Source organism: Rissa tridactyla, chromosome 1, assembly GCF_028500815.1.
Source record: "Rissa tridactyla isolate bRisTri1 chromosome 1, bRisTri1.patW.cur.20221130, whole genome shotgun sequence".
NCBI lineage: Eukaryota > Metazoa > Chordata > Aves > Charadriiformes > Laridae > Rissa > Rissa tridactyla.
Genome location: NC_071466.1, coordinates 96,335,464 through 96,360,921, shown reverse-complemented (window position 1 = coordinate 96,360,921; position 25,458 = coordinate 96,335,464). Strand labels below are relative to the sequence as shown.

General features: G+C 40.2%; 1 protein-coding gene across 2 annotated transcripts in view; it reads left to right on the top strand.

Annotated features, from left to right (window-relative positions):
- Positions 1–4,009: 4,009 nt before the first annotated feature.
- MED14 (mediator complex subunit 14) overlaps positions 4,010–25,458 on the top strand; it is a 37,406-nt gene continuing 15,957 nt past the window's right edge. For both annotated transcript variants that reach the window (XM_054213586.1, XM_054213577.1), the window contains exons 1-16: positions 4,010–4,440; positions 6,354–6,380; positions 11,773–11,878; positions 12,558–12,731; positions 13,492–13,621; positions 15,257–15,385; positions 15,768–15,875; positions 16,729–16,861; positions 17,406–17,556; positions 20,029–20,140; positions 20,800–20,925; positions 21,810–21,888; positions 23,464–23,623; positions 24,022–24,216; positions 24,808–24,942; positions 25,363–25,439. In XM_054213586.1, the coding sequence (XP_054069561.1) occupies positions 4,259–4,440; positions 6,354–6,380; positions 11,773–11,878; positions 12,558–12,731; positions 13,492–13,621; positions 15,257–15,385; positions 15,768–15,875; positions 16,729–16,861; positions 17,406–17,556; positions 20,029–20,140; positions 20,800–20,925; positions 21,810–21,888; positions 23,464–23,623; positions 24,022–24,216; positions 24,808–24,942; positions 25,363–25,439 (2,024 nt within the window). In that variant the 5' untranslated portion in view covers positions 4,010–4,258. The remainder of the gene's footprint in view (positions 4,441–6,353; positions 6,381–11,772; positions 11,879–12,557; positions 12,732–13,491; positions 13,622–15,256; positions 15,386–15,767; positions 15,876–16,728; positions 16,862–17,405; positions 17,557–20,028; positions 20,141–20,799; positions 20,926–21,809; positions 21,889–23,463; positions 23,624–24,021; positions 24,217–24,807; positions 24,943–25,362; positions 25,440–25,458) is intronic.

Sequence of the window (25,458 nt, the reverse complement as noted above, 5' to 3'; positions counted from 1 at the left end):
CCTGCCTATGGCAGGGGGGTTGGAACTAGACTGTCTTTAAGGTCCCTTCCAACCCGAACCATTCTATGAGTCTATGATTGCAATAACTGGTATGATGTGTGGGAACCCTCCCACACCATTATCTGATTCTCTGATGTCTTCTGAAAAGGATGAAAGATATCGAACTCTTATTACTCATAATTTATACAGGCATTTGGATATAACATTGCTAAATGTCGCAACACTTTATAAATCAAGTGATTAACACGAAATCTTTGCACTATATTTGTGTACTATTATTTTACTAGAAGAATGATTAAATGTCAAGTCCAGGAGGTGCCCCTGTGATTAAACAGTTCTCTGACAATAAAAAAACAAAACAAAACAAAAAAACCCAACAGAGAAATGGAATGACCAAGCTCTAAAACACACAAACACAGCATAGGTAGGAGGCTGTCTCATAGTGTGTGATACGGTCTACCTCCCTCCCACTGAACGTTTGTCCCATGGCTCCAAAGAACAGTAAATGTTTAACTTCTCTGGGAACAGAAAGTCATCTGCTGTCCTTCCCATTAGCTCTGTAACACTGTTGGTTCCATGGCTAAATATCAACAGGTTTTGATCGACCAACAAATCCCTATCTGAAGGTAGGCTTCTAAGGCTCCCCATTACGGTAACAAAGGGGAGCCAATTTAAAATATTTGGCTGCATGCTTACATAAATATTCATGTACAGAGGGGTGCAATCATTACTGCAGCTATTTCACAAGTGGGGAAGCTGAGGCATGGAGAAGAAATGGCTTGCCTGGAATCACAAAATGTATTAATAACAATTTTGGAAGGAGAAGCTGATGTTCTGATTCCTCAGTGCCGTCTGCACTGCAAAGTTCTGGGATTACTCCTCAGCTGGGAATGTCCAATCCTTCCTTGAGCACAAACCTCCATTAAGACAGACTAAGCAGTGCATTACACCAGCAGTACAGTCCTAACATAGCAGACTACCATGCTGCTCGTGCAACCTGAGAGACAATTGTCACACAGCAAAGGACATGATGTACATAGCAGAAGCTGGCCAGGCTAGAGACAGGTTGCAATGCGGGGAGCCCCCCACAAATGCATCACCCTGATTCTCCTGTGTGCCTACCAGATCTTCCTGTCCGGCACTTCCCCAGTTTCCCTGCAGCTCTAAGACATTACCCATGCTCCCTGATGAGATGAGCTGGGTAGAGCCCATCATGAAGCTAAATGTACAGGCCACCAATGCCCGCCACATCAGGTCACTCAGGAAGCCATGGGTCCCAATGGCACACTGCGTGTTGTGTGTGAGGTATTGCCTGTCTGCAAGAAAGACTTACCAGGCCTGTTCTCTTCCCATTACTACTAGAAAATTTGTCACCGGCTTTAAATGGCAGAAGATTGAAACCTGCTGAATTAAGAGAATGAACACAAATTAAAATAGTCGAAATCTGTATTTAAGTAGACTGAAAAACCCACGTGAACACAGCCATCCTTCTCTGCCCCACAAATGGGCACTGCCTGCCTCTTAGCAAAGAGCCAACAGGAAAGCGCGACAGTAATCTCAAGATTGTTAAAATGTCACTGCTTTTAAAAAGTGCTCAACAGCAGGTTCAGAAGTTTTTCCAGAAGTTTTGATAAAATATCATAATCCCAGTAATTAGGCAGAATAGAAACATATATGCTACTCTTTCCACCAACCCCACTGCCCCAGATTTCTCCTTCCCATAGTTTTGCCATTGCCACTCCAATAGACTTCTGAAACCTATTTCCAATTCCTGCAAGCTGGGGTTTTGAACTTAACACACAATGCTCATCCTTCTTAGAAGCTCTTGCATCAAAGAGTGGTAGCGCTGCCAGCCTCAGAAAGGCAACAGGAAGGAACAATCGTATATATTTCTTTTTAGACAAGTATTATGTAGGCTAATCACCTGATTTTTGAGCTCCTGGTACTCATCTCCAGCTTACTGTTAAAATAACTAATCTTGCCAAGTCTCCCAATGGCATGATTGTTGTGCGCACACAAGCAAATAAGCCTTGAGCTTCTGAAATTTCTCTATGGTTGCTCCCCCTTTCTTTGCAAACAGTATCAAGAGCTTCTTTCCTATGCAGCCACATGAGAGGAGAGCTCAGCATGATCCCTGCCGCAACTCTGATTAACCCCTCCTCTCCAAGTGAAGAAAGGCGGACAAGCTGAGGATATTCCCTCTCTTCCCCAGCCAAGGCTGAAAAATTCACCAAGACCAGAGCTTCTCCAAGCAAGACCAGCTCTAACAGGGGCAAACTCAAATTGAAACCCAACAATTTCCCACCTGCCTTTTCATCAACAAAGCCTTAGCCTGTGCCACTGAAATCGATGGGAATTTTATTATGGACTAAATTGGAAGAGATGGGAAGAAGGGAAAAGAATGATAAAAAAAAAGCAGCGCCTGTATTTCTAGGTTATAGTATAGCAATCCTGCCCCATCCCACCTGGACGGGTGAGGCACAGTGCCCTGCTACAGGTGGTGTCTCTTCCCTCCTCAAGAGCTGAGGCGCCAGCTGGCAGCCTGTACAGCAACGTGGGAGCTGGCGCGCCAGCCTGCAGCCAACAGCCCACCTTGCTCAATACACCTTTTTATGCTCCAGGGCGGTTATGGGAGAGCTCGCCTGCCAGCGAAGCTGCTCTTTGTCAGTTGGCAACCAGCTCGTAACCTGGAGCAAGAAACGCGCTCCCCCATAGGAATGGAACTGACTGTTCTTGCTGCTGGCATATGCGCCTTCATTGTTGTTATTACTACTAAAGTGTTGATTACACATTTCTCAGGTTGAAAAATGTTTCCCTTTATTGTTTACTTTTCCCTTGGAAAGAGATGAGTAAGAGAACAGGTTTTTAAAAGTCTACATTTAATACAAAATAAGAAGGACCTTTTCTTCTTTTTATTAAACTTCGAAAAGTTTGGGTATTTATTGTCTACGATGTGCCTCTTTTGGGAATTTCTTTGCAATCACAAGGCAAGAATTTATGACTTAACATTTGAGTTAACCATGATACAAAACACTCAGGATGTATGCCGCTCCTTCCCTGCTCAATCGACTTTGGTAATCAGTAAACAGAAAATCTGTTTTCAATAGTTTACAGACCTTCCCTCTCCCCATCTCCCTTCAGAAGCGTCAGTTAATCTGGAAAACAGAAATATCCAAAAGTTCCCATAGTTTTATGTTTATCGTCAGATCCCACCGACCACTCTGCTGCTCACTGCCCCTTTTCCGAGCTTTACCAGCGACTTCAAAGGAGGATGTATAGTAGCTACCTCTAGCCTCGCTTACCCGGCATCGCTTTGCGCCCTTCACAAATGCCTCACATTTCCCAAGTCATTAGGAAGGGATTAGCCAACCCAACGCCTAACACAGATCCTTGTTTCCTTGACAGCCCAAAGAACCGCATCAAAGGCTCTTTTGAGGCGCTAAATCTGTAATCCGGTTCTCCCTCACCCTGTATTTCCATCAACGCAGGCAGATACAATGCGAGAACCATCCTCGTTTTCCCCCCAACGTTATCTTTTACAGATGTTTCAATCGCGGCGCTGCCGGCAGGCAGCTCAGGGAAGGCGGCCGGCTCCGGCCCTTCACCCGACAGCTCGCTCCCGAGCCCAGCGCCATTTCCCTTCCCGGCCGCCGCGCCTCACCCCTGGCCGTGCCCCACGACGAGGCAGCCGGGCTCGGCCCCCCTCCAAAACCTCCCCGCCACTAGACCGGCGCGGGGCCGCCTTTCCCCCCGCACCCCGGGCCCCTGAGGAAGAGGTGTGCCAGGACGGACGACGCTCCCGCCCGCACAACCGCCTTCAGGCGGGGGCGAGGCCCCGCCCCAACGGCTCCCGGCCGGCGCGCGCACCCCCCGCCGCCGCCGCCAACTGCCGGCCCCGCCCGCTCGAGCGCGGTCCCGGCCCCCCCTGCCACCGCCCCGGAAAGGTCCTTAGGCTTTCCCGGAAAGGTTCTCTTTCCGGTCCGCCACAGCTGTTCGCTTCCGGTTCCGTGCCCCCAACATGGCGGCGGCCCCTGCGCCAAGCGGGCTCTAAGCATCTGCCGAGCCCCCCGCGGTGCTGCCGCCGCCCGCCCGCTCCAGCGTCGGGGCCCGCGCCCGTCCCCGCCCCCGGCTTCCTCCCCCTCCCTCCGTGCGGGGTGAGTCGGGCCGGGTGCCGGTGCCGCCGGGAGCGCCGTCCGCCCTGGGCTGCCCAGCGGTTCCTGCCCGGGGTTGAGGCGCTGCTGCTGCCGCCGCCGCCGCCATGGCGCCGGTGCAGCTGGAGAGCAACCAGCTGGTGCCGGCCGGCGGAGGCCCAGTGTCAGCCCCGGCCCCGCCGGCCCCCGGGGCCGTGACAGCCGCCGCCAGCCCCGGCTACCGGCTCAGCACCCTGATCGACTTCCTCCTGCACCGGACCTACGCCGAGCTCACCGTGCTGGCCGACCTGTGAGTGCCCCACATTCCCTCTGGCCCACTCCCGTCCCTCTCCCGGTCCGGCTGCTAGGGCTAGGGGTGCCGCCGCCTGGCATCCCGGGAGGATGAGAAGGCCTCGCCAGGGATCTGCCCCGGACCACCGGCCCGGGCTGGCGGGAGGGGAGGTGGTTATTCCTTCCCATTCTCCCACCCTGGGGAAATGCACGCCCTGGTTTGTCTCTGCATCGGGCTGTGTTGAGGAGCCTAGCGAAAGCTGCTGGGTGATCTGTCATTAAGAGCAAAGATGCTGGTGAGGAATGCAGGGCAGCTGAGTGCAGGTTGTCTCATGAAACGCTTAAGTTTGCCCCTGAGTTACTGTCAAAAAAACTTAACTGCAGTGGCTGTGCCGATATCAAAATACATTAAACTGTAACATGTGAAACGGATATATTTCAGATGCTGCAAGTCCTTGAGTTACCTGTGTACTCTTTAAAATACCATTTGATTATTTGGGGGAAAGAAAATAAGTTATTTACATTTACTCTACGATCTGCTGTGCTGATGTTGTTGTGTTTGAAGTGGCAAAACAAAGGAATGTTTTTTGGGCCAAGAAAATCTTTAATGAAAGCATTGGACTCTGAATAAACCTCTTTCCCTTTTAGTTTGTTTAACCTTAGAGGTTCTTGTGGGGAACCTGTATGTTTTAAGAAGTGACATACAGAACAAGTGGAAAATATAGGTATAGTTCTTGCAAAATACCGTGTCTGGTAAGTATGAAAACAGAGTGTTGCTTGGCTTGGGTTTAAGAGTGTTCAAACTCTGGAAAGGACAAGGAGTTTTAGAATTTTAGTTAGCTTTGGAAGAACTTCCAAAAGGTCAGTCAAGAGGTCTTTCCTGTGTGTTTATGATATGTGCAGACAGTAATTGGTACTGTATGCGTTCTTGTAGGAGTGTGTGCCTGTGATGTCTTTTATTCTTTTTTTAAGGTATAGAACAGGTCTGCTTGGCTTAAGTATGTCATTAACGTACAAAATAAAATGAGTAGTGTGAACAACACGTGGAGAATGCCTTGGGCACTTTGATTCACTAAGCAGTTTATAGGTTATTTGACGTCCCTTCCAAAAGCAGAGTGAGCTAGATTTTTCCATTGTATTTCTCCCTAAAGTATGGATTTGGCTAGTAGAAAGCTCAGATGGAAAGTGTTCTTTTCCTTCCCTCCAACAAAATGATTTCCTCATTCTTTTACCAGCACCAGCGTAGTCCTAGAATAAAAAAAACCCAAAAACTTTTTAAATGAGATGCCTGTGATACCTGTAGAATGTTACAGAAATACTTGTCACACGGGTCACTGATAAAGTTCTGGAGTATGGCATTTCTCCACTTTTAGATTCATTAAAAAGTGAAGACAAACTCATTTCAGGCAGGTCAGGAAACAGCCAATTTTAACACCTGCTGCAGATGTTCTAGGGTTGCTACTATGAATTGAGTATGCTTAATCCATAGGCATGGATGCTTAGTGAGATTCATCAATTACAAAGCACAAGCAGTGATACTATGTGGTTTACTAGATTAGCAGAAATCTTGGGATTTCAGCACCCTTCGTCTAGTTTTTAAATTAATTTGAGTAAAGTTCCAGTTTATGTGGCACAGAGTAGTGGCAGGTACCCTGTGGTGCCATTATACACTTGATTTTATTTTCTTTTTCCTCCTTAACTAGGTTGCTTTCTAGAGCTGTCAAGCTACTTCCTTTATCAAACACGTAATTTCATTGTATTTAGTACACATTTACAATCATAGAAATTTTGAAATGCTCTTTAAAGGTATGTAGAAGTTCTTCATGTACTTAGTTGAAGGTTACTAACAAAATTTCTGGTAGACTGAAATGTAATAGAACAATATATAACGCACATTTCTTTTTTTCTCCTCCCCCCCCCCCTTTAATATAGATTACCAAGAAAGACTGATATGGAAAGGTGAGTTACAATAAGACAATCCGTAATGCATATTAAAATATAGAACTTTGTTGAGGATGTTAAGATTGTATAGAACTGTTTAAATAAAAGATTTCTCACCTAATTTTAGATTTTATGCAAGAAAGTAAGCCTTGTCTGTCTTGCTGTCACTACATAGTTTCAAGATTTTTCTCAGCATCAGTGGGAATATTAGTTTTTGTTGGGTTTTGGTTTTGTTGTTGTTTGGGCTTTTTTTTTGTTGTTGTTGCACTGTTCAGTAACATACTGTTGCTGTTACAGTAGGGGAACTCTGTTAAAGGCATTTTTTTCTTCATGAATCTTGAAGCAATTAAGTGACAGTAAAGCTGATGTGAAAGGGAACTGGAGATCCTAAATAGATTCTAGTTGGTATGATAAAGAAACTTTTTGGTCAGAATAAGCAGTTCAACAACTAAAACAAGGTAAAAACCTCTTTTCTGCTTTTTTCCATTTTACTTAATCTTTCTTATCATGAACACTGTTTTCTGCTTCTGTTCTGTGGGGTTTTTGAAGTGTGAAAATTATTAGAAAACAAATGTAAGAGACCAGAAAAGGCCTTTTTTTTTTTTTCTTTGCCCTCACTGCACTACCCTAACCGCTCCTCCTCCCCCCGCCAAGGTGAAAGAACTTGATTTTTTGTTTCTTTGAATAAATTTTATGGAAGTAGTCAGAAAACTGTTTCCTTTGCTATTTGTATTGACATGCTAATTGACCTAATTTTCTTTGGAGACATATAGCAGCTATGATATTCCTAAGAATGTTAATAAAGAATTCTGTGTACCAGGATGATCATTAATGCAGTTACCTTAAATCTTCCAAAACTCTAATAACGTGTTGTGGAATTAATCCCATTTTCAGCGAGTCATAACCTGGGATGATTCCTTGTGCCCCTTTTCCTTATGCATAATATTTTATGAAGAGAAAAAAAAAAACTGGTTTTTGTTGGTTTTCTGATTGTTTTTTAATTATCACTCTATTTGCTGAGGAAATTACATTGATCTTAAGTCCAGAGCTCCCTTGTACTGGGGATGGGGGGTTGTCGCATTTAGATGTTTAGCGTTTCTTGGTAAAGCTGGAATCTACTTTGTTGGGCACACAGGTCTGGAGCAACAACTAGTTTTCAATGATAGGAATAAATAACTTTTGCAACAAGAAAGAAGTCGTTGGATTAAAAAAAAACATTAGCACTGTGGTGTAAAATTAATAGTGCTGAGTTCTAGGGGAAATCCAGGGGCTTGCTTCTTGATAACGGAGACCTTTTTTTTTGCTCAGTATTCTCTTATCTTTTCCTTTTTATCCTCCAATAAAGTGTAATATGTGGGGAACTTTTATCTAAATACAGTAATGGCTGCATGAGATTTAACTGGAACTTGGATTATAATGACTTTGCAAGGCCCTATCTTCTCTTGTGGGGAAATGAAAGGTAAAACCTTACACCTGCATTCCTGAATGAACAGTTCCCACTGAGAAGTATTTAAAAGAGAATTACTGTTAAAGTACTTCCAAGAACTACATAAACGTACTGTTTTCCTAAAAACAGGCTGTTTTCCTACTGATTTTGCAGTAGTTCCTGAACAAGACTCTTACTTCTCAACTTGCAGCAAACGCTCTATCAGCTACAGAAGTTTGGGGTTTTGTTTTTTTTTTTTTTAAAAAAGGCATTCAGAGCTGTTGTAAAAACATGTTACTTATTACTTCAGCTACAGTGCAAATGCACACCTAATTTTTGTGAAACATTGAGTTCCATTCTTTTCTAATGACAAAATGACTGTTACTTTACTTCTTTCATAGGCACGGGTAATAATTTTGCTTGCAATGGTACTTTGGAGATACCTAGTGCAACGCTCTACTTGAAGTGAAAGACAGTTGCAAAGTTGAATCAGGTTGCTTAGGGTCATATCCAGTTGAGCTTTAAATATTTTGAAGGATGGGAATCCTGTAACCGTTCTGGGCAGCCTCTGTCAGTCTTTGACCATCTGTGTGTTTCTTTGTTTTCCTGATATCTAACTAGTTTTTCACTGTTTTAGTTTGTGGCTGTTGTCCCTCAGCCTTTTGCACTTTTGAGAAGAGTCTGGTTCCATCATCTCTGTAACACCCCTTTAGGTATCTGAAGACAGCAGTAGGATCTCACCATAGCCTTCTCTTCTTAAGCATAAATGAACATACCTTCCTCAGCCCCTCATTGTGTTCCAGCCCCTAACCCAATTCTGTACAGCAGGATCTTTCTTGCCCAGGGAGTATAAAACTGGACATAGCACTTCAGATGCAGTCTCACAAATGCTGACTCAAGGTGAACAATCCCCTTCCTTGACCTAGGCTGCCCTGGTGCTAACACAGCCTGTCATTGTTGCAAGGGCACATTGCTGATGCCTGTTCACCTGTCCAGCAGGACCCCCAGGTCCACTTCTGGAGAGCTGCTGCCCAGCTGCTGCTTGGTACCCATCCCGTGCTGTTACACAAGATTGTTTGGTTCCAGATGCAGGACCTTTCATGTGGTTTTGCTGAACTTCATGAGGTTCTTGTCAACCAGTTCTTCCAGACAGCTGAGGTCCCTCTCTTTGCACCCACCGATTTGGCATCACCTGCAAACTTCCAAAGAGTGCGTTCCTTCGCATCATGCACGTTGTTGATGGAGGTGTTAAATTGTGTTGACCCCAGTATAGACCCTTAAGGAACACCACTAGTAACCAGCATTAAAGAAATCCATCTGGTAGCCAGTCACAGCCTTTTATTCCTGACAGTGCAGCCAGTTTTTCACCTACCTTGTAGTCCATTTACCCATGTCGTATCTCACCAGCTTGGCTACAAGAATGCTACGGGGGATCTTGTCAAAAGCTGTGCAAAAGTCAATGTAAATGTATCTTCTGTTCTCACCTTGATCGTAGAGCTGTTCGTCCTGTGGAAGGCAATTGCACTGATCAGGGATCACTTTGGCAAATCTGTGCTGACTGTTCCCAGGCTACTTTCATGTTCGTTATTTATCTGGACGTAGCTTCTGGAAAGATTTGGTCTACAAATTTTCTTCTTAACTGAGCTTAGGCCAACTGGCCTATAGGTCCCTAGATCCTTTGTGACCTTCTTGAAGAAGGGCATGATATTTGCCTTTTTCCAGTCATCAAAGATCAAGACCTTTGATCACTATGGCCTTTTGAAAACGATGGAGAGCTACTTTACAGTGGCACGGGTCAGCTCCCTCAGCACCCTTGGATGCATCCTATTCGCTCCAATGGACTTTTGTATGTCAAGCTTGCTTAAGTGGTCCTTAACTTTATATTCTTCTGCTGTAGCTAAGGCTTCACTCCCCCAGACTCAGCTACCAGTCTGAAGGATCTGAAACCCCTGAGATCAGAACTTGCCTATAAAGACCCAAGGTACAGAATGCACCGAGTACCGTGGTCATTAGAAAGCTTTTTAGTGTGCTTTGCATTGCTTTTATAGGCCTTGTAAATGTACTCTTTCCTTAAGTTTCATCTTCCTTGAATAAAAACTTTTGTGCAGCCCAGCATAAGGTCCTTTATCTATAATTAAGGGCAAAGAGACGCAGCAAAATTGAAATACTTTGGATTTTTAGTAGATAAGGAGATGGATGTGAGTTCCCAATACAATTGTTATTCAGGTATGATGGTGGCGGTTCTGGAAGCGGGATTCTGTCAAGTAGAAGGAACAAGTCTTCTGTAACTTCATACGTGTGGTATTAATGGAACAGTTACTGGAATACTGTGTCTAGTTTTATCAATAATTTTCATTATTATATTGCTGTGCTTTTTTCTGCGTTTCGGGGGGTGTTGGAGGGGATATCTACCTTTGACTTCCAGTCGCAGAACATCGGTTTGAATTTTTCTTTCTGTTGTGCTCTTTTCACCACAGAAGTTTGATTGACATAACTACTAGATTTTAGCAACTTCTAAGTGGAGTTTGTCTGAGAGATTACGGGCTTTCTGAACTCTCGCTGTAGACATCTTTCAAATCCCATAAAGCTTTTTCTGAATCTTTCAAAATTCTCAGTATCTTTTTTTCATAGTGTGATTACTATTAGAGCAGTATGTACTTACAGTGGCTTGTCCACCACTTGGAATCTTTAATACCAGGCTGAATGCCATTCTAAAACATATGCTCTAGAATACAGAGAAGTTATTGGCTTAATGCCCAAGATGAGGTTTGTAGTATATAATGCAAGAAACCAGACCAGATGGTATTAGTTGTGCGTCTGGCCTAAATGTTCATCTGCTACAAGCAGATTATGCTTTACTTATTGCACAAAAGAGTTAACCTCATTACACCAACACTTTCAGCAAAAACAGGCTCTATCTATGTTATGAGTATGTGTTCTACAGATCAGGGTCAGAAGGAGATGCAACTTCTGTTTGGTAGAGGCCAATATCTGTTGCACTGATTAATGTTATTTTTGTCCAAATGCTTTTGTTACTTTAGAAAAACATATCAGGAAAACATCTTGGCTTTGTGGTTGTTTTTTTTTTCAAAGTAGCTGGAAAACCATGGTGAAATTAATGAATTGAATGTGTAGAAAGGGAGGAAAACCTCTATAAACAGCAGACGAAATGGTATTTCAGGGTGTATAGTAGTACAGATCTACATTGTAGATCTGTGTGTATTGTCTACAACGTAGATCTATAATGAAGGGGGGAAATCTGGGTGTGATCCTATTACATTGTCTCTTATGAAAATTAACTCTTAAGACATGCAGCTATACACTGCCTCATTTTGACTATTTCGTGCAAAGCAGGGTGGGAGAAATATTGACTGTTGCTAATTTCTCCTTACCCCAATTTCTTTGAAAGGCAGGAATGGAGAGGAAAGTAAAAGGGTGGGGGGTTTTCTAGTCTTCCCCACCACCATCGTGTTGCCTGGCAAAATGGTAGCATATTGTAACATATGGTGTAAAGACATCTTAAAATTACTACAGTTACATTTTGTTTAGCATCTGATTTACTTATTATTTTTTTTTTTAGTGAATGTCAGTGTAACGTTCCTGCCAGGTCCTGTAACCCTTAGGTATATTGCCTTGTCTACTTTAAATGTAATCATAAGCCCTGGGAAAATCCTGTAAAAGATATTAAAATAATTCAATTGAGTTCACTAGGGAATTGCTTCTCTTAAAATTTGTGATTATTTCATGTGAGTATGCTTTTTTGTTTCCCCCAACAGCCTTGATTGGTTAGAATCCATGTGTGTTGTTAGCATTTAGGTATTCAGAACAGTGAGCTTTTTTTTTTTCCTATGTTCTAATCAAACAAGCCATATATTAGTGATGATTAACACACTTTGAAGTTATCATTATAGCTTTTTTATTTATGCGGAGTTAAATTGCTGCTTTATCTGAGCACTGGCTTAATGGACATTTGTTCTTTTACAGAAAAATAGAAATAGTGCAGTTTGCAAGTCGCACTCGTCAACTGTTTGTTCGTTTGTTAGCCTTAGTCAAATGGGCTAATAATGCTGGAAAGGTGGAAAAATGTGCGGTAAGTTAGCAACAGAGTTTGGTATGAAATAATCTCTAGGTGATATGGGATTTTGGTGCAGCCTAACTTCTTGCTACTCTAGAAGTGTTTTTTTTTTTTAAAAAAAGACTATTTTATAGGCAAATAAATATTAAATTATAACCAATTTCTTCCTATTTAGAAATTTTATAATCTTGTCTTTCAGTAGTTCACGTTCCCAAAATCTCATTAGCGGCAAAAAATGAAAGACTTGTCTGCACATAGTTTCAGGAGCGCTTTGGGGTTAGGTGATAGGACAGGTCTTGGTGTGTTAGTTCTTATTATCACTTTCATCCTACTCTTGTTTAAATAAGAATAAAGTCCAGAATGTTGCAAAAAACAAGCCCCAAGTGATTACAAACAAGTATGGTTGCATTCCAGTAGCAATCATCAGATAAAGAAAGAGCTGTGAGGCTTTACAGATCCTCCACAGCATCAGAAATGGCATGCGGATTTAAAGTGTCCTTGCATACGAATGTAAGAAATGACCAAACTTTCTTTGTTTTATAGGTGTGATTACTTGAATTGGAAGTGACAGATAAAAATCATTTCAGTCGTGTGCACTAGATGAACTGAATATAAAGGGGCGTTGATTTGTGCATTTTTTTGGAAACATACTTTTTTTTTTTTTCTTTTTCTCCCTCCTCCTTGTCCTCCACAGATGATATCAAGTTTTTTAGATCAGCAAGCCATTCTGTTTGTGGACACTGCTGACCGCCTGGCATCGCTAGCTAGAGATGCTTTGGTTCACGCTCGTCTGCCTAGTTTTGCTATCCCGTATGCTATTGATGTTCTGACAACTGGATCATACCCGCGTCTGCCAACCTGCATTAGGGTAAATAATGCTACCGTATGTCTTGTGGGGGTGGGGAAATCCCCTTTACAGTATCAAATGCATGTTAATGAAACTAATTGTCTGTGTGCAAATGGAACTGTAGTTTAATGCAGGCCTAGCGCCAAGTCTCTCCAGTGTCAATTTCTCATGCAGAGCACTTCCTACTTGAACAAGTTATGGTTTCCCAGTAAAACACTCTCTCCATTTAAACTGGTTCTGCTCTAGGATGAGTATAGTAGCAACTCATCTTTCTTGGTTCTTTAAGTACTTGCATGTGCTAAGCCACCATTCTAGAAAAATCAAGTGTGAAAAGGAGATACTGACATCTGTTGTTCTTAGAGGTTTTGCCTGTATTTGGAAATGGACTGAAATAATTAACAGCTCTCTCTTAATGCTGCTTTTCTTACTGTTAAAATGCAGAATTACAGGATTTTGTGAAGTAATATAAACCTGTGACTTAGATCTATAGCTACAGATAAGGATTGGCTTTCAAATCTTAGTATTCAAAAACAAGTTTAGCCTGCTGTAAGGTCCTGAATTTATTTAATTGATCCTAGTTGAGCAATTTTATTCAGTCACTGGTCTCAGGTAAAACGTAGTCAACTAGAAAACAAATCTTAGTGTAAGATATAAAACTTCTCTTGTGTGTAATGGCCTATAGTATTTTCAGACTTCTAGTCTGGTTAGTTTTCACCACTGATACTGTCAATGTATTATGCACATTTAAGCTATGTAGGCTTGTTTGTGTTTATTTTAACAGGATAAAATAATCCCTCCTGACCCAATAACCAAGAGTGAGAAGCAAACCACGCTTCATCAGCTAAACCAGATTCTTCGGCATCGACTAGTGACTACAGATCTCCCTCCACAGCTGGCAAATCTTACAGTTGGTAAGAACTGGAATTAATTTTTGAAGAATTTACTATTGCAGACTGATTTAAAATGGTTGCTTTAGTGCCAAAGTAAAGCTAAAAGATAGCTTAAGTGAGACTGTTAGGCGTTGCTTCATCTATTAAGACTGGGATCCTGTCTCTGTATGACATGAAAATATCTGGTTTTCCCCTATTGAAAAATGAGAGCACTGATAATATTCCTGAAATATGATTTACTTTCAAGAAGAAATCCTGTGCAGGTAATGGCAAAAGATTGTAGACATTGTCTTGCTCTTCCAGCAAACGTGTTATGTTAGTCTTAGGCCTAACAATGTAACTGCTTTATCTTAAGTTAATTTTAAAATGCAATTTAAATAATCTGCTAGGTGTTTCTGTAGAAACTCTTTGAACTTTAGCTTAAACAAGTCACTCAAATGTTGCTTTATAATCTGTTTTGGTATTCATCTTCATGCATAGAATTTGTTCATATTTATGCATACCTTTTGTTCTGTGGCTCACTGCAGTGCCAGATCTCTTAATCTGTTTTCAGATCTCTGTTTTCCTTTAGCCCAAGTAGTGGTATTCATTAAGATTACCATTTTTTTTACAGGAAGGATGTCTATAAACTGTACTAGTTTATTGCAGAATTGCAGAGAATAGGGCTGGAATGGACCTAGTCCGTGCTTTTAGCTAAAACAAAGTTAGCCACACTTAAACCATAGCCCAACAGACCCAGACTGAAGATGTTTCTGAAAAATCTTGGTAATAGTTTTCACTGGTCCCTATGTGAATGCTTGCAATATCAGTATTAAAGCCATTTTTGCCTAACGGAAGTGTAAACGGATGTGTGTCTGAGCTCTTCAGATTTTTCAGTTAACTAAACATTTCAATGACTAATAGTTTCTGGTTTGGGGTTTGGTTTGGTTTAAGAGCGTGTCTGGGATGCTTTTGAGAATGAAACTTCATGAGTTAAAACGATGAAAATTTCAATAGGAATATGTCTATTAATGTCTGCTTGTAAAGGTATATGGCATATTTTGTTGACCCACAGGTTATAGTAAGGACTTGTATTAAATTGTTTGCTATGCCACTCATTCTCTTTATGACCTTGCTTACGTATTTTTCACAGTCTTTGTTCCCAGCTCTTGAAACTGATAGCATTGTTCGCAAAGGTGTGAGGATATGTATGTCAATTAGATAAATAGTGTGCATAACCTTTGCTTGTGTGCTTATATATGTTATGCAAAAGAATATCTTCCTCCCATGAAAATGGAGTTACAGTACTTTAAGTAAATGGTTTGCAGTGAGATGTGTTTCCAGGGCTAGATTTCAGCTGGGGCTGAGATCGTGTCTCGACCTCTTTTGCATATGGCTTAAAGTATTCATTTTTGATACAGCAAAGAATTGGAAGAATTAAGCAAGACGTTTTGTTTGTGCGACTTGTCAGGCTGGTAGTTAGCTCAATGTTTCTCTGTATTGCAGTAGCAAAATGCTGCTTATTGACACTGGTTCCGTTGCAGAAGTAACTGTGAAGTCTTCAGAGAGCAGAAACCATAGGGAAGTAATCTATCGTGAGTGCCAGGGGCCTACCACGCTGATATTTTGAGGTATCTTAGGAGACTGAGTAAAATAAAACATTTTTTTGTTCCTTAGCCAATGGCCGTGTGAAGTTCCGAGTTGAGGGTGAGTTTGAGGCCACCTTGACAGTGATGGGTGATGATCCCGACATCCCCTGGCGCCTTCTCAAACTGGAAATTTTGGTTGAAGACAAAGAAACTGGTGGTAAAAAAAAAAAAAAAATCAAACCTTTACACTTTCTTTTTAACATGATGTTCATATCTGATGCTGTATAATTCTTGTTTATACTGGGTCTTTTGCATATCACATCTTAAGATAATGAAGCTGTATATACTTGTGCTGTTTTCACCTTGCTCTATATTTTTTAATACCTTAACAATGGTAGACTGTGACAGTGTAGTAGACTGACTGAAGTTTCCAGAGGAAACCAAGGGTTTTGTTATTTTGTTAGAAATTCTGGTGTGGAAATTGCTCGATACAGTTGTATCTTTTTTTTTTTTTTTTTTTTTGATTTATTAATTTATTTAATTATTTTAACTACCTAGTTTCTTGATGTCTAATCTGAATTATTTTTAATTCATGAAAGATGGTCGAGCCTTGGTTCACAGCATGCAGATCAACTTCATCCATCAGTTGGTCCAGTCACGGCTGTTTGCTGATGAGAAGCCACTTCAGGACATGTACAGTTGTTTGCGTATCCTTTTGAAAGTCGCTTCCAAATAAGCTGTTTAATGTAGCCTTACTATTCCTAGTAGCTGGAGGTCAAGAAAGATGGATTCCCTATTAAGCTAGGGGGAAATGTCTGGATGTGGAGTAAAAGTGATGGCCTTGGAAACAGTTATTCTCAGGTGCCAGCACATAAAATTTGATTTTACACACTTAATCAATGAAGGTAAAGGTGAGGTACTCAAGACAGCAGGTTGTGTGGTAAGTGAGTGCAGCAGCAGCTGGCTGCATGTGCTAATTTCAGAGACAATACAGTGCTGACTTGGAAGGTATTGGGAGCTGACAATTCTTGCTACCAAGAACTGCAGTGAGGTGATGATGGTGTGTTAAATGTATTGCACCTGTGTGAATAATAACATGAGATATAGCACGTGAAGGAAGCAGCGCAGTGATTTTTACATGCAAAAGGAACATTGCTTGACAATGTGAAACAGTTTTCAGTGAGCTTCTGCAGAAGCAGACAGAACCATGTTATTTTAGGGTGACCATGGGAGATGGGTTATAGGGTGAATTGAATTTCTTTGTTAGTCATCTTCTTTTCCCGAAAAGATTTAAAATCTATAAAACAAAGCTATTGTGACGCTCTTGTCTAACGTCCTGCTGTAGATAAGAGTTAAAAAAAAAAACAAAAAAACCAACACAAAACCCAACAACTTTTGAGAAATATTTGATGCTGCTTTATCTCTGGATTAGTACATTAGTGCGTTTTCAGATAGCATCTTGTCTGACTTCTGTGACAAATGGATTTACGTAGTGTATGGAAATGGATTTATGTAGTGTACAGACTTTTTGGAGGTCTCGTATTTTCTTAACTCTGTTAGACTCCTTCTGCTTAGCACTTCAGTTGGAAGTCTTGCATTCACAAACACTAATGCTGATTCGAGAGCGCTGGGGTGACCTTGTGCAAGTGGAGCGGTATCATGCAGGGAAATGTCTCTCGCTCTCTGTTTGGAAGTAAGTTAATTTTAAAGGGGCTGTTAACAAACAGTAAACGAAATAATAGGAGGGTTTTCATTTACTAAGCTTGAGACAGAATTTTCAGAAATGTGCTTTCTTTTTGATGTGAGACTCCTAAATTCTTGTAGTTAAGTACCTAAACATGTTGCTTGACTTGCAAAGAAGTGAGGGGGTACATCAATGTACAGGAGAACAATGGATACAGTTATAAATCATATCATATTTGTGCAGATAGCTAAATAAATTAGTCCTTTGTCAATCTTTTACTATATTTATTGCTTGACTTGGACCAGATAAAATCTTAAAAAGCAATCCAGATGCTCTTCTGTGTTGAATTTGCAGCCATCTACAACTTCTTTATATAATTATAGTTTACAAACAGTTTTGCATTAAAATGTAAACTAAAACAAATGCTTTTTTTTCAGTTCAGCTGACATAATCTTTATTTTTAACCAAAACTCTCAAAATCAAGGATTAGCAGAAAATACGTTTTTCAGTAGCTATTACAGTTACATGGTTTAATTATTTTCTTTATTTTAAGTCAACAGGTGCTTGGCAGGAAAACAGGGACTGCATCTCTTCATAAAGTCACTATTAAAATTGATGAGACTGATGTCTCAAAACCCTTACAAATATCTCATGAGCCTCCACTGCCAGCCTGTGATTCCAAACTGATGGAAAGAGCCATGAAGGTAAAGGTTTGCTTTCCGAGAGGTGTCTAGTTTTATAAATCAAAAACTTAAAAATGCTTTGCATTGTCAGTTTGCTTCACTTTGATTCTATTTAAAGAGCTGTTTCGAAGTTTTCTAGTCATCAGTTACTGTCAGTTGTGCTGTTTGTATGTTGGGACATAAAGTTATTGTTACAAATTATTGGCCTTGACTTCATTTTAAAAATTACACCTACTTCACAGTGCATTATATACCACTTAAGGGACAGAATGCTGAGGCTGGGGGGAAACAACAGCAAAGTTTTTCGGCTATGGCTAGCATTTGGCTTGAAATGCTTTATAGAGAGCCAGTTCTTCCCTTTTCTGTCTTGGAGATGCTGTGTAAACTTCCTCTGAAAATCAGCTTCCTTATGTCACTTGAGTTGGCTACCCAGCAGTGGTATTCACTTTAGAAAAATCTTACGTTATGATTTGGACATCTTGTGCAAAAGGGCTAACGTGTCTTGCTTGTTACAAGTGTTAGGTGAAGCTTGGTTTTACATCACAACTAACCAGATTATGTCATGTGGCCTATTTGAATGTGCTTTTGTATTGTTCAAATTCATGTATGTTAAAGGTGGGATTATTGAAATGATCCAAAACGAGTAACTGCAGTCAACTTCCTACTGGGATAAGGCTTCACTGGTGATAATTATAGATCTTAGTTAATGATATCTAAGAGAAACTGCATTCTAGGTTTTATAATAAGTCTTCTGTAAGATCCTCAGCAGGTCTGGCTGTGATATATCAGGATGTGTGTTTGAGTTTTTTAAGAGTTAACAAAATGGAGTGAATGTAGTTTTCAAACTTTCAGTACAGTTTTTCCACAGTGGAAAAAATCCCCAGCTCAGATTCTTCACCTGTCTTACAGAACTTTCTACTGATGATAGCATTCACCTACTGTACATACTTTGTATCTGAGCCTCTTGGCCCATCTTGTTTACCAGGTCTGACAGACAAGTCTCTATATGGTGAATGTCAAGAACTTCATGTGTTTGGGCTACAGTGGAATGTGGGAAACTTAGTGGAGCATAGTAGCCTTCTACTCTACTTCTAGAGTAGAAATTCTACTATTAGTATAGTACATATATACTAAATTTACTCATTTAATAGCCTAAATTAGCATAATTAGGCTACTAAATATACAGTTAATTTAGTGAAGATACTGTATTTATGCCTAAATCCAGGAAAATGTGCTTTATCTAGAACATCTGCTGAAGTTCCACTGGTGCTGACGCAATCTGAGCTCACTGAAGCAGGTCTACAGACTGTAGATTAAGATACGAGGCCGCTGTAAATTTGAGATTTATCAAAGTTAATGCTGACTCCCTTTATAACTCCTTGCTCTGAGCTTAAAAAAATTATCAGCTATAGTATATACACTGCTGTTCTAGTGTTTGAATAATGATCTCAGCTGTAATGACGTAGATAGTGCATTGTGTTTCTGTATATTTAAGATACTGTATAAAACAGTGCCATGAACAAATATATTTATCTAAGCAGGTTATTATACATTAACCTACTGAAAACTGGAGGTAGCTACAGAACCTGTAGTTGCTTGTTTGTGAGGAAGATTTAACTCATAGCAGCTGCTGAGTTGAAATACTCTTGTGGGTGGGTAAACATTTTTAAGGCCTTGTCTTGGAAAGCCAGTCTTTAGGGGAAGGTTGTTCTGGTATATATGAAGGCATGCACTGAAATTCTATTCTGGCATAAACTTCTTCTGCGTTTATCTTTTATGCTAGAATAAAATTTGAGTGTAATTCACCTTGAACAGTTTTCAAAGCAGTGTGAGGTTAACTCGAAAAAGGTTTTGCAGTACTCTGTAGCTTTGCTTATGCAAAATATGTAAATAATATGACTGTAATGTGAATGGATATAAATGCAAATGCTTTAATTTAGGTTGGACAAATAAGCTACAGTGAATATAAGTGGTGGCATAAGCTTCAGCACTGGCAGGGCAACAGCCTCTAAATGCAAGCCTCTAGATACTCCTGGGTCAGTGTCGGCCACTGCATCTTCACTGCATTGTTACCCTATTAGCAGGACTACAACTAGTGTGTTTTGTGTCATGCTGCAGCTACACATGTGTTTGTGTAGAGGCAACCATATTCCAAGAGTGTGGGTTTTTTGAGTTTCGTTGTTGTTTTGAACAAGCAGGTCTGCACAGGGAGTGGTAACAGCATAGTTTGTGAAACTTCTTTTCTTTTACATTTTCTTCTAGTTTTCTCTCAAAAACCCTCACACTGCTTGCTGCACAGACAGAATCTTATGTTAGTTTGTTCTATTTTATAGTAATCCAAATGCTCAACTTAATAGTTCATTTGTTTCACTACAGTTCTAAGCAAATTCTTTCTGAAGTGATTGTTTTATTAAGTAGCTTTGTTCCAGTGTGCTAATGCATAAAGTCTACGTATCAAATTTGAATTTGCTCAAGTACATTCCTTTTTTACAGATTGACCACCTATCAATAGAAAAACTCCTAATAGACAGTGTCCATGCAAGATCTCATCAAAAACTTCAGGAGCTGAAAGCCATTCTTAAGAGCTACAACGTTAATGACAATTGTATGTATTTTCTACTGAAGTTTGTTTCAAGTTAATTTCTTTTTGTGCCTAGGATTCACTTCCTCTTTTCTTGTTGTTTTCATTCATTTAAATGAAAATATGAAAAAACAAAGGGAGATGTGTTCAGAATTAATAAGACTTAGTTTTAAATTATTCTGTGTTGATAACTGTAAAATACTCATACCTCTAAATGCAGTATAATAGATGAAGCTGGTAGAACATTATAGTCTGGGTTGAAAGGTTAAAAGCTGTCTACTGTAAAACTTGCACGTGTTCAGAATTGAAAGCAAATCCTTCATTGTCTTGAGCTAGCTTTGGAGGAGACTTTGCTTAAACTGTTGCTGAAACTATTGTGGTTTGAATTGAGCTTATCGTGAAGCAGTGAGTTAAAAGACATTCACGGATTAACAGTTTCCTTCAAATATGGTCTGTCTTTTCTTGTTGGTTTGTTACTAGGGCTGTTTTCACAGAGATAATCTTACATTCAGTTCCCTCTTGATGTTAACAGTCTAATAATGTGCAAACGAAGATGCGTCTATGAGAACAAAAGTTTTGTGGTTATAATGGACTACGTTTTAATATGATGAGCTTGAATTTTGTGTCAAATCATTAACATCGATTTTTTTTTTTTTTTTTTTTTAATTATTATTTTTTTTTAGCATTCATTGAGACGGCTCTTCCAACTCTTGTAATTCCAATTTTGGAACCATGTGGTCGATCAGAGTGCCTGCATGTATTTGTTGATCTCCATTCTGGAATGTTTCAACTGATGCTGTATGGTGTTGGTAAGTAGGAGCAAAACCAGGTTGTATTTAATATCTTGCAAGAATCCTGCATTTCAAGGTAATTTTGTGTAAACAGGTCTGTCAAATCTGTGAAGTTCTGTAAATAAATAAGGGTAGTGCAAATCAACACTTGGGTCATCATCTAGGTATTTGAATTTGAGGAATGGACAAGTGGGTCTTTGTGCTTCATGGTCACGGTGCAGTTAGGTATATTTTAAGAGGACCATAGACTAAATATTGCTAGGCTTCATTTCAATGCATATTCTTTATGACTCACGATTCCTGGGTTGTGCTGCTAATGGATGTGGTTGTTTCATATGGACCTGGTTGAGAATTGAATTATGTGACCTTGTACATCTTGAGTTACTGTTCAAGTCTTAACTTCAAGTTTCAGATTACTTAAGAAAAGAAGGAAAACAAATTCTTTTAGGTTATTTGCCTAATAACATACTGCTGTGGTTTTACAAGCATTATGGATCATTTATTGTGTATCTTAATCTCTCTCTTCACAATGAGCCACGTGGAGAAGACAAGGGGCAGCAATTACAAGTTGCACCAGGAAAGGCTTCATCTCAATATAAGAAAGAAATTTTTTACAATGAAAACAATCAGTCACTGGAACAACCTCCTTCCCAGGGACATGGTGAAATCCCCATCACTAGAGGTTTTCAAGATGCCATTGGACAGGATGTTAAATAATCTCATCTAGGCTCCCTTTCCCACAAAGGGTTGGGCCAGATGATCTTTCGAGGTCCCTTCCAAAGTGGGCTGTTCTATGATTCTGTGATTAATTGTTAAATTAGATGAGACACTTTCCTTAAAAGGTCAAAATTGTGTTTGAAGAGCAGCTGTTAAGACCATTCACTCAACTAATGTTCTTGCAGATCAACTGACGCTCGATGACATAGAGAAGTCTGTTAATGACGATATGAAGCGTATCATTCCTTGGCTTCAGCAACTCAAGTAAGTGACTTGAGTAATTCACTTAGTTTGCATAGAATGAATCACCATATTCGTATTTTGGATGATCACACTTTCATGGCTTTGTGTTTTACCACAGTAGGGAATATCCTTTCTCACTGTTCTTAGCAACCTTGAATATTTGCCATCTTTTCTAAATGGGTGGAGGAAATTCTGCTTTTGCTTGGAGTTGATTCCATAATCCTCCTTTAGTCTGGCCTCTTGCACATAGCCTCATGCATTGCTATGTGCACACTCCACATGAAGTCCTTTCACTTTAAGTCAGTAGCAGACCACTTGCTTCCCGAGGAACTCATTTTGTGATCATGTTCATCTTCTATCTCCTTTATTCCACTCTGTTTCTACAGCTGAACTCTGCTTGTTTCTCGGCAAGAGCGATTTCTCTTCTCACAATGCAGAGGAAAAACCAGGAAGTGGCCTAGGATGATCTAAATAATATCTGTTTGTCTTCTAACACTTCAGCCCTTGCTGGTTTAAACTAATCTTCCTTCCATAAAGCCCTGAGATTTAAGTACAAAATACATTTGGCTCCCATAAGAGGTTGCAGCAGATAATACAAATATGGTTTGCATCTGCATGAAAACTAAGTTCCACCTGCTCTGTCATTTTGGAAATTCCCAGTACTGTGAGCTAATTGCAGGGTGAAACCTCTATTTGAGGAATTTTGCTTCTAAAAGAAGCATGATGACGCATGAAGCACTGGCACCCTGGAGAAAGTAATCAACCTCCCTTTGTTACAAATAATGTACTCGAGATAATGGCTTGGGTAGTGCTGAGGAAGCTAGGCAGTCCCACAAAATGTCTTTTAGGACAGCTATATCTAATGTGTATCTATGAGAATAAATGCGGTGTGTCATGATGGAGAGATACTGAGCAACCACACTTTCCATTGCTGTTTTCAGTGGAAGTTTAACTGAAAAACCAAGTCACGCATTTCTGAGCCCCTTTCAAGCCTAGCTAGGCTTTCTGGCCTTGTCACTATAGCCAAAATCCAGTAGGACAAAGTTTAATTCCAAACATTAGAATAAATTTGGTGTCTTGCATGTGGTTCTTTGTGACCAAACTTATTCAGGTGAATGAGTTTGTTTATAACATGATCCAGAGTGACATCCAGCTTTGGTGACTCTTCTTGCTGTATTGCTTACGAGCATATGGGAGCAAAGGTTTTTTCTATACCAAAAAATAATCAAAGATTCCAAGTTGTAAAATAACTGTAATCTACATGTTTTTTAATCTGTCCCTTCTTTTTTATATTGTAATTTCATATTGTGTATAAAAAAAATTATTTATTCCTTCAGTGAGTAATTTCAGGGCTGTTCCTCTTAAATTAACAGCCGTCTGTTACTCAAGCTGAAGACAATATGTAAAGATAATAGTAAGAAAATATAAACTCATTAAATTTGCTGTGTGATTTTTCTGTATATAACTCGTGCAGCAATGATAGTTGTTGACTTAGAATATGACTGACTCTTAACTTGACACTAATGCTCTAAACAGCAGTTTACTAGAAAAATGTAAAACAGTCTCAGGGTACTAATACCTTTATTTCAATGCAAGGTTCTGGCTTGGACAGCAACGTTGCAAACAGTCTATAAAACATCTGCCTACAGTGAGCAGTGAAACTCTTCAACTAGCTAATTATGCTAGCCATCCAGTGGGAAACCTTTCCAAACACAAATTGTTTATCAAACTCACTCGCCTTCCACAGTACTACATTGTAAGTAACTGAAAAATGCTTCTATCTTTTGCTCCCAGTCGTGGGTATACCAGACAGTTTGTCTCTTGTACTGTTGACTCGAACATTTGGAACCAAGTGATTGATGTAATCCTTGACTCTCCCCTCTCCCTCTTTGCTCATACTCAGTGGGTTTGTTAAGCAGTCAGGCTTATAGAGAGGAGGGGGACATAAAGGTTTATTTCTCAGCAACCTTCCCATTCTCTTTCCATTTCCCGAAAGTTTAGTCTTCCTTCTCTTCTTGGATCCCTTTCCTAGCCACAGTATTAATATCTTGAAAAAGACTAATGTCTTTTCCTTGAAGGGGAGAGGATAGGAGCTGATATAGACATATTCTTAGCTTGAGGGTCTTCTAAATTTGTTGTTTTGGTTAAACATAGGTTGTAGAGATGTTTGATGTTCCTGGCAACCCCACAGAACTAGAGTACAAGTACCATTTTCTCTCTGTGAGCTATGCTGAAGGAGATGACAGCCCTGCTACTGCACTTTTACTACAGCAGTTCAAACCAAACATTGAAGAGTTGGTACTGGACACAAAAAGTGGGAAACAAATGAAAAGTGGTGTCAAGCGCAAGGTATGTCCTTCAAAAGCCATTGGGCTAGTTATAGAGCGTGAAAGCTAAACATGTTCTGGGCATCAATACCAGCTTTAGTAGTGTTGTTTCAAAAGTTTGTATGGTTGACATCTTAATTGCATTGTGGCTTGGTTCTCTGGACTGCTTCCCTAGGGAGATGTTGGGAAACTATTTTGCAACAGTTGTCTTTTAATTCATGCCAGGCCTTCTCAGCTGTTCTAAAGAGCCATGGCAGAGCACCACACTGAGGTAGCTAGAGTAGCTTGTATACGCAGGGCACTGGTATTTGTGTGATAGGTTTTGTGCCATGTAGGTGTAGTCTTTGAAAGACTTGCAGGGTCTGATAAGAGTTACTTCTTAGGGTCAGGCTGACATGGCTTAGTGATATGTAAGTACAATTTCAAGGAAGAAGGTGATTACAAAACTACTTTAACTGAATTGTTTCAGTCCTGAAATGGACCAGATCCTTTCAGGAGTTTGTGCTCAGGGTACGACTCATTTAAAACTGGGATGAATAAGAGTATTCTCTGACATCTTTTCAAAATGTTTACTCCAAATGTGCAAGTACATTTGTCTTTATTTTAATTCTAGTTGTCTGGTGATCCGTGTTCCATAGAACCTAAGAAGCCAAAACGGTCGGGAGAAATGTGTGCCTTCAATAAAGTGCTAGCTCATATTGTAGCCATGTGTGATACAAATATGCCATTTATAGGGCTCCGTATAGAGGTATGTATTAAAAAATATTTTGTTTCTTTCCCTTCTACTACTCCTGATTCTATTGTCTGGATGCAACTATTCGGCAAACTTGTGGTCATGTGTTCACTTTGGAGTTTCCCCACCAGCTGAGCCTGGGTGACTGATGTTCTACACTGGATTGCTCTAGTCTTGTTAGAGCTGGTCCTCTAATACCAAGCACTGCCAAAAGCTTGAAAAGATGAGGAACAAAGGAAAATGAGAGGATGAAAGACACATTTTTGGGAGGGGGTGGGAGACAACTTCATACCAGATTTGCACAGACTATTTTTCGGCTTTCCAGTGTTTGAGGATGTGAAACATCTGTCACCCTTAGGGAAAAAAAATCCTTGAAAAAGTTAGTCATTTTTCTTGACTTTTTGCTTGGGATAACATTTTCTTGTTCATTCCTAGTTATCTAATATGGACATTCCTCACCAAGGAGTACAAGTAGAAGGAGATGGCTTCAGCCATGCAATACGTTTATTAAAGTAAGAGGATATGTTTCTG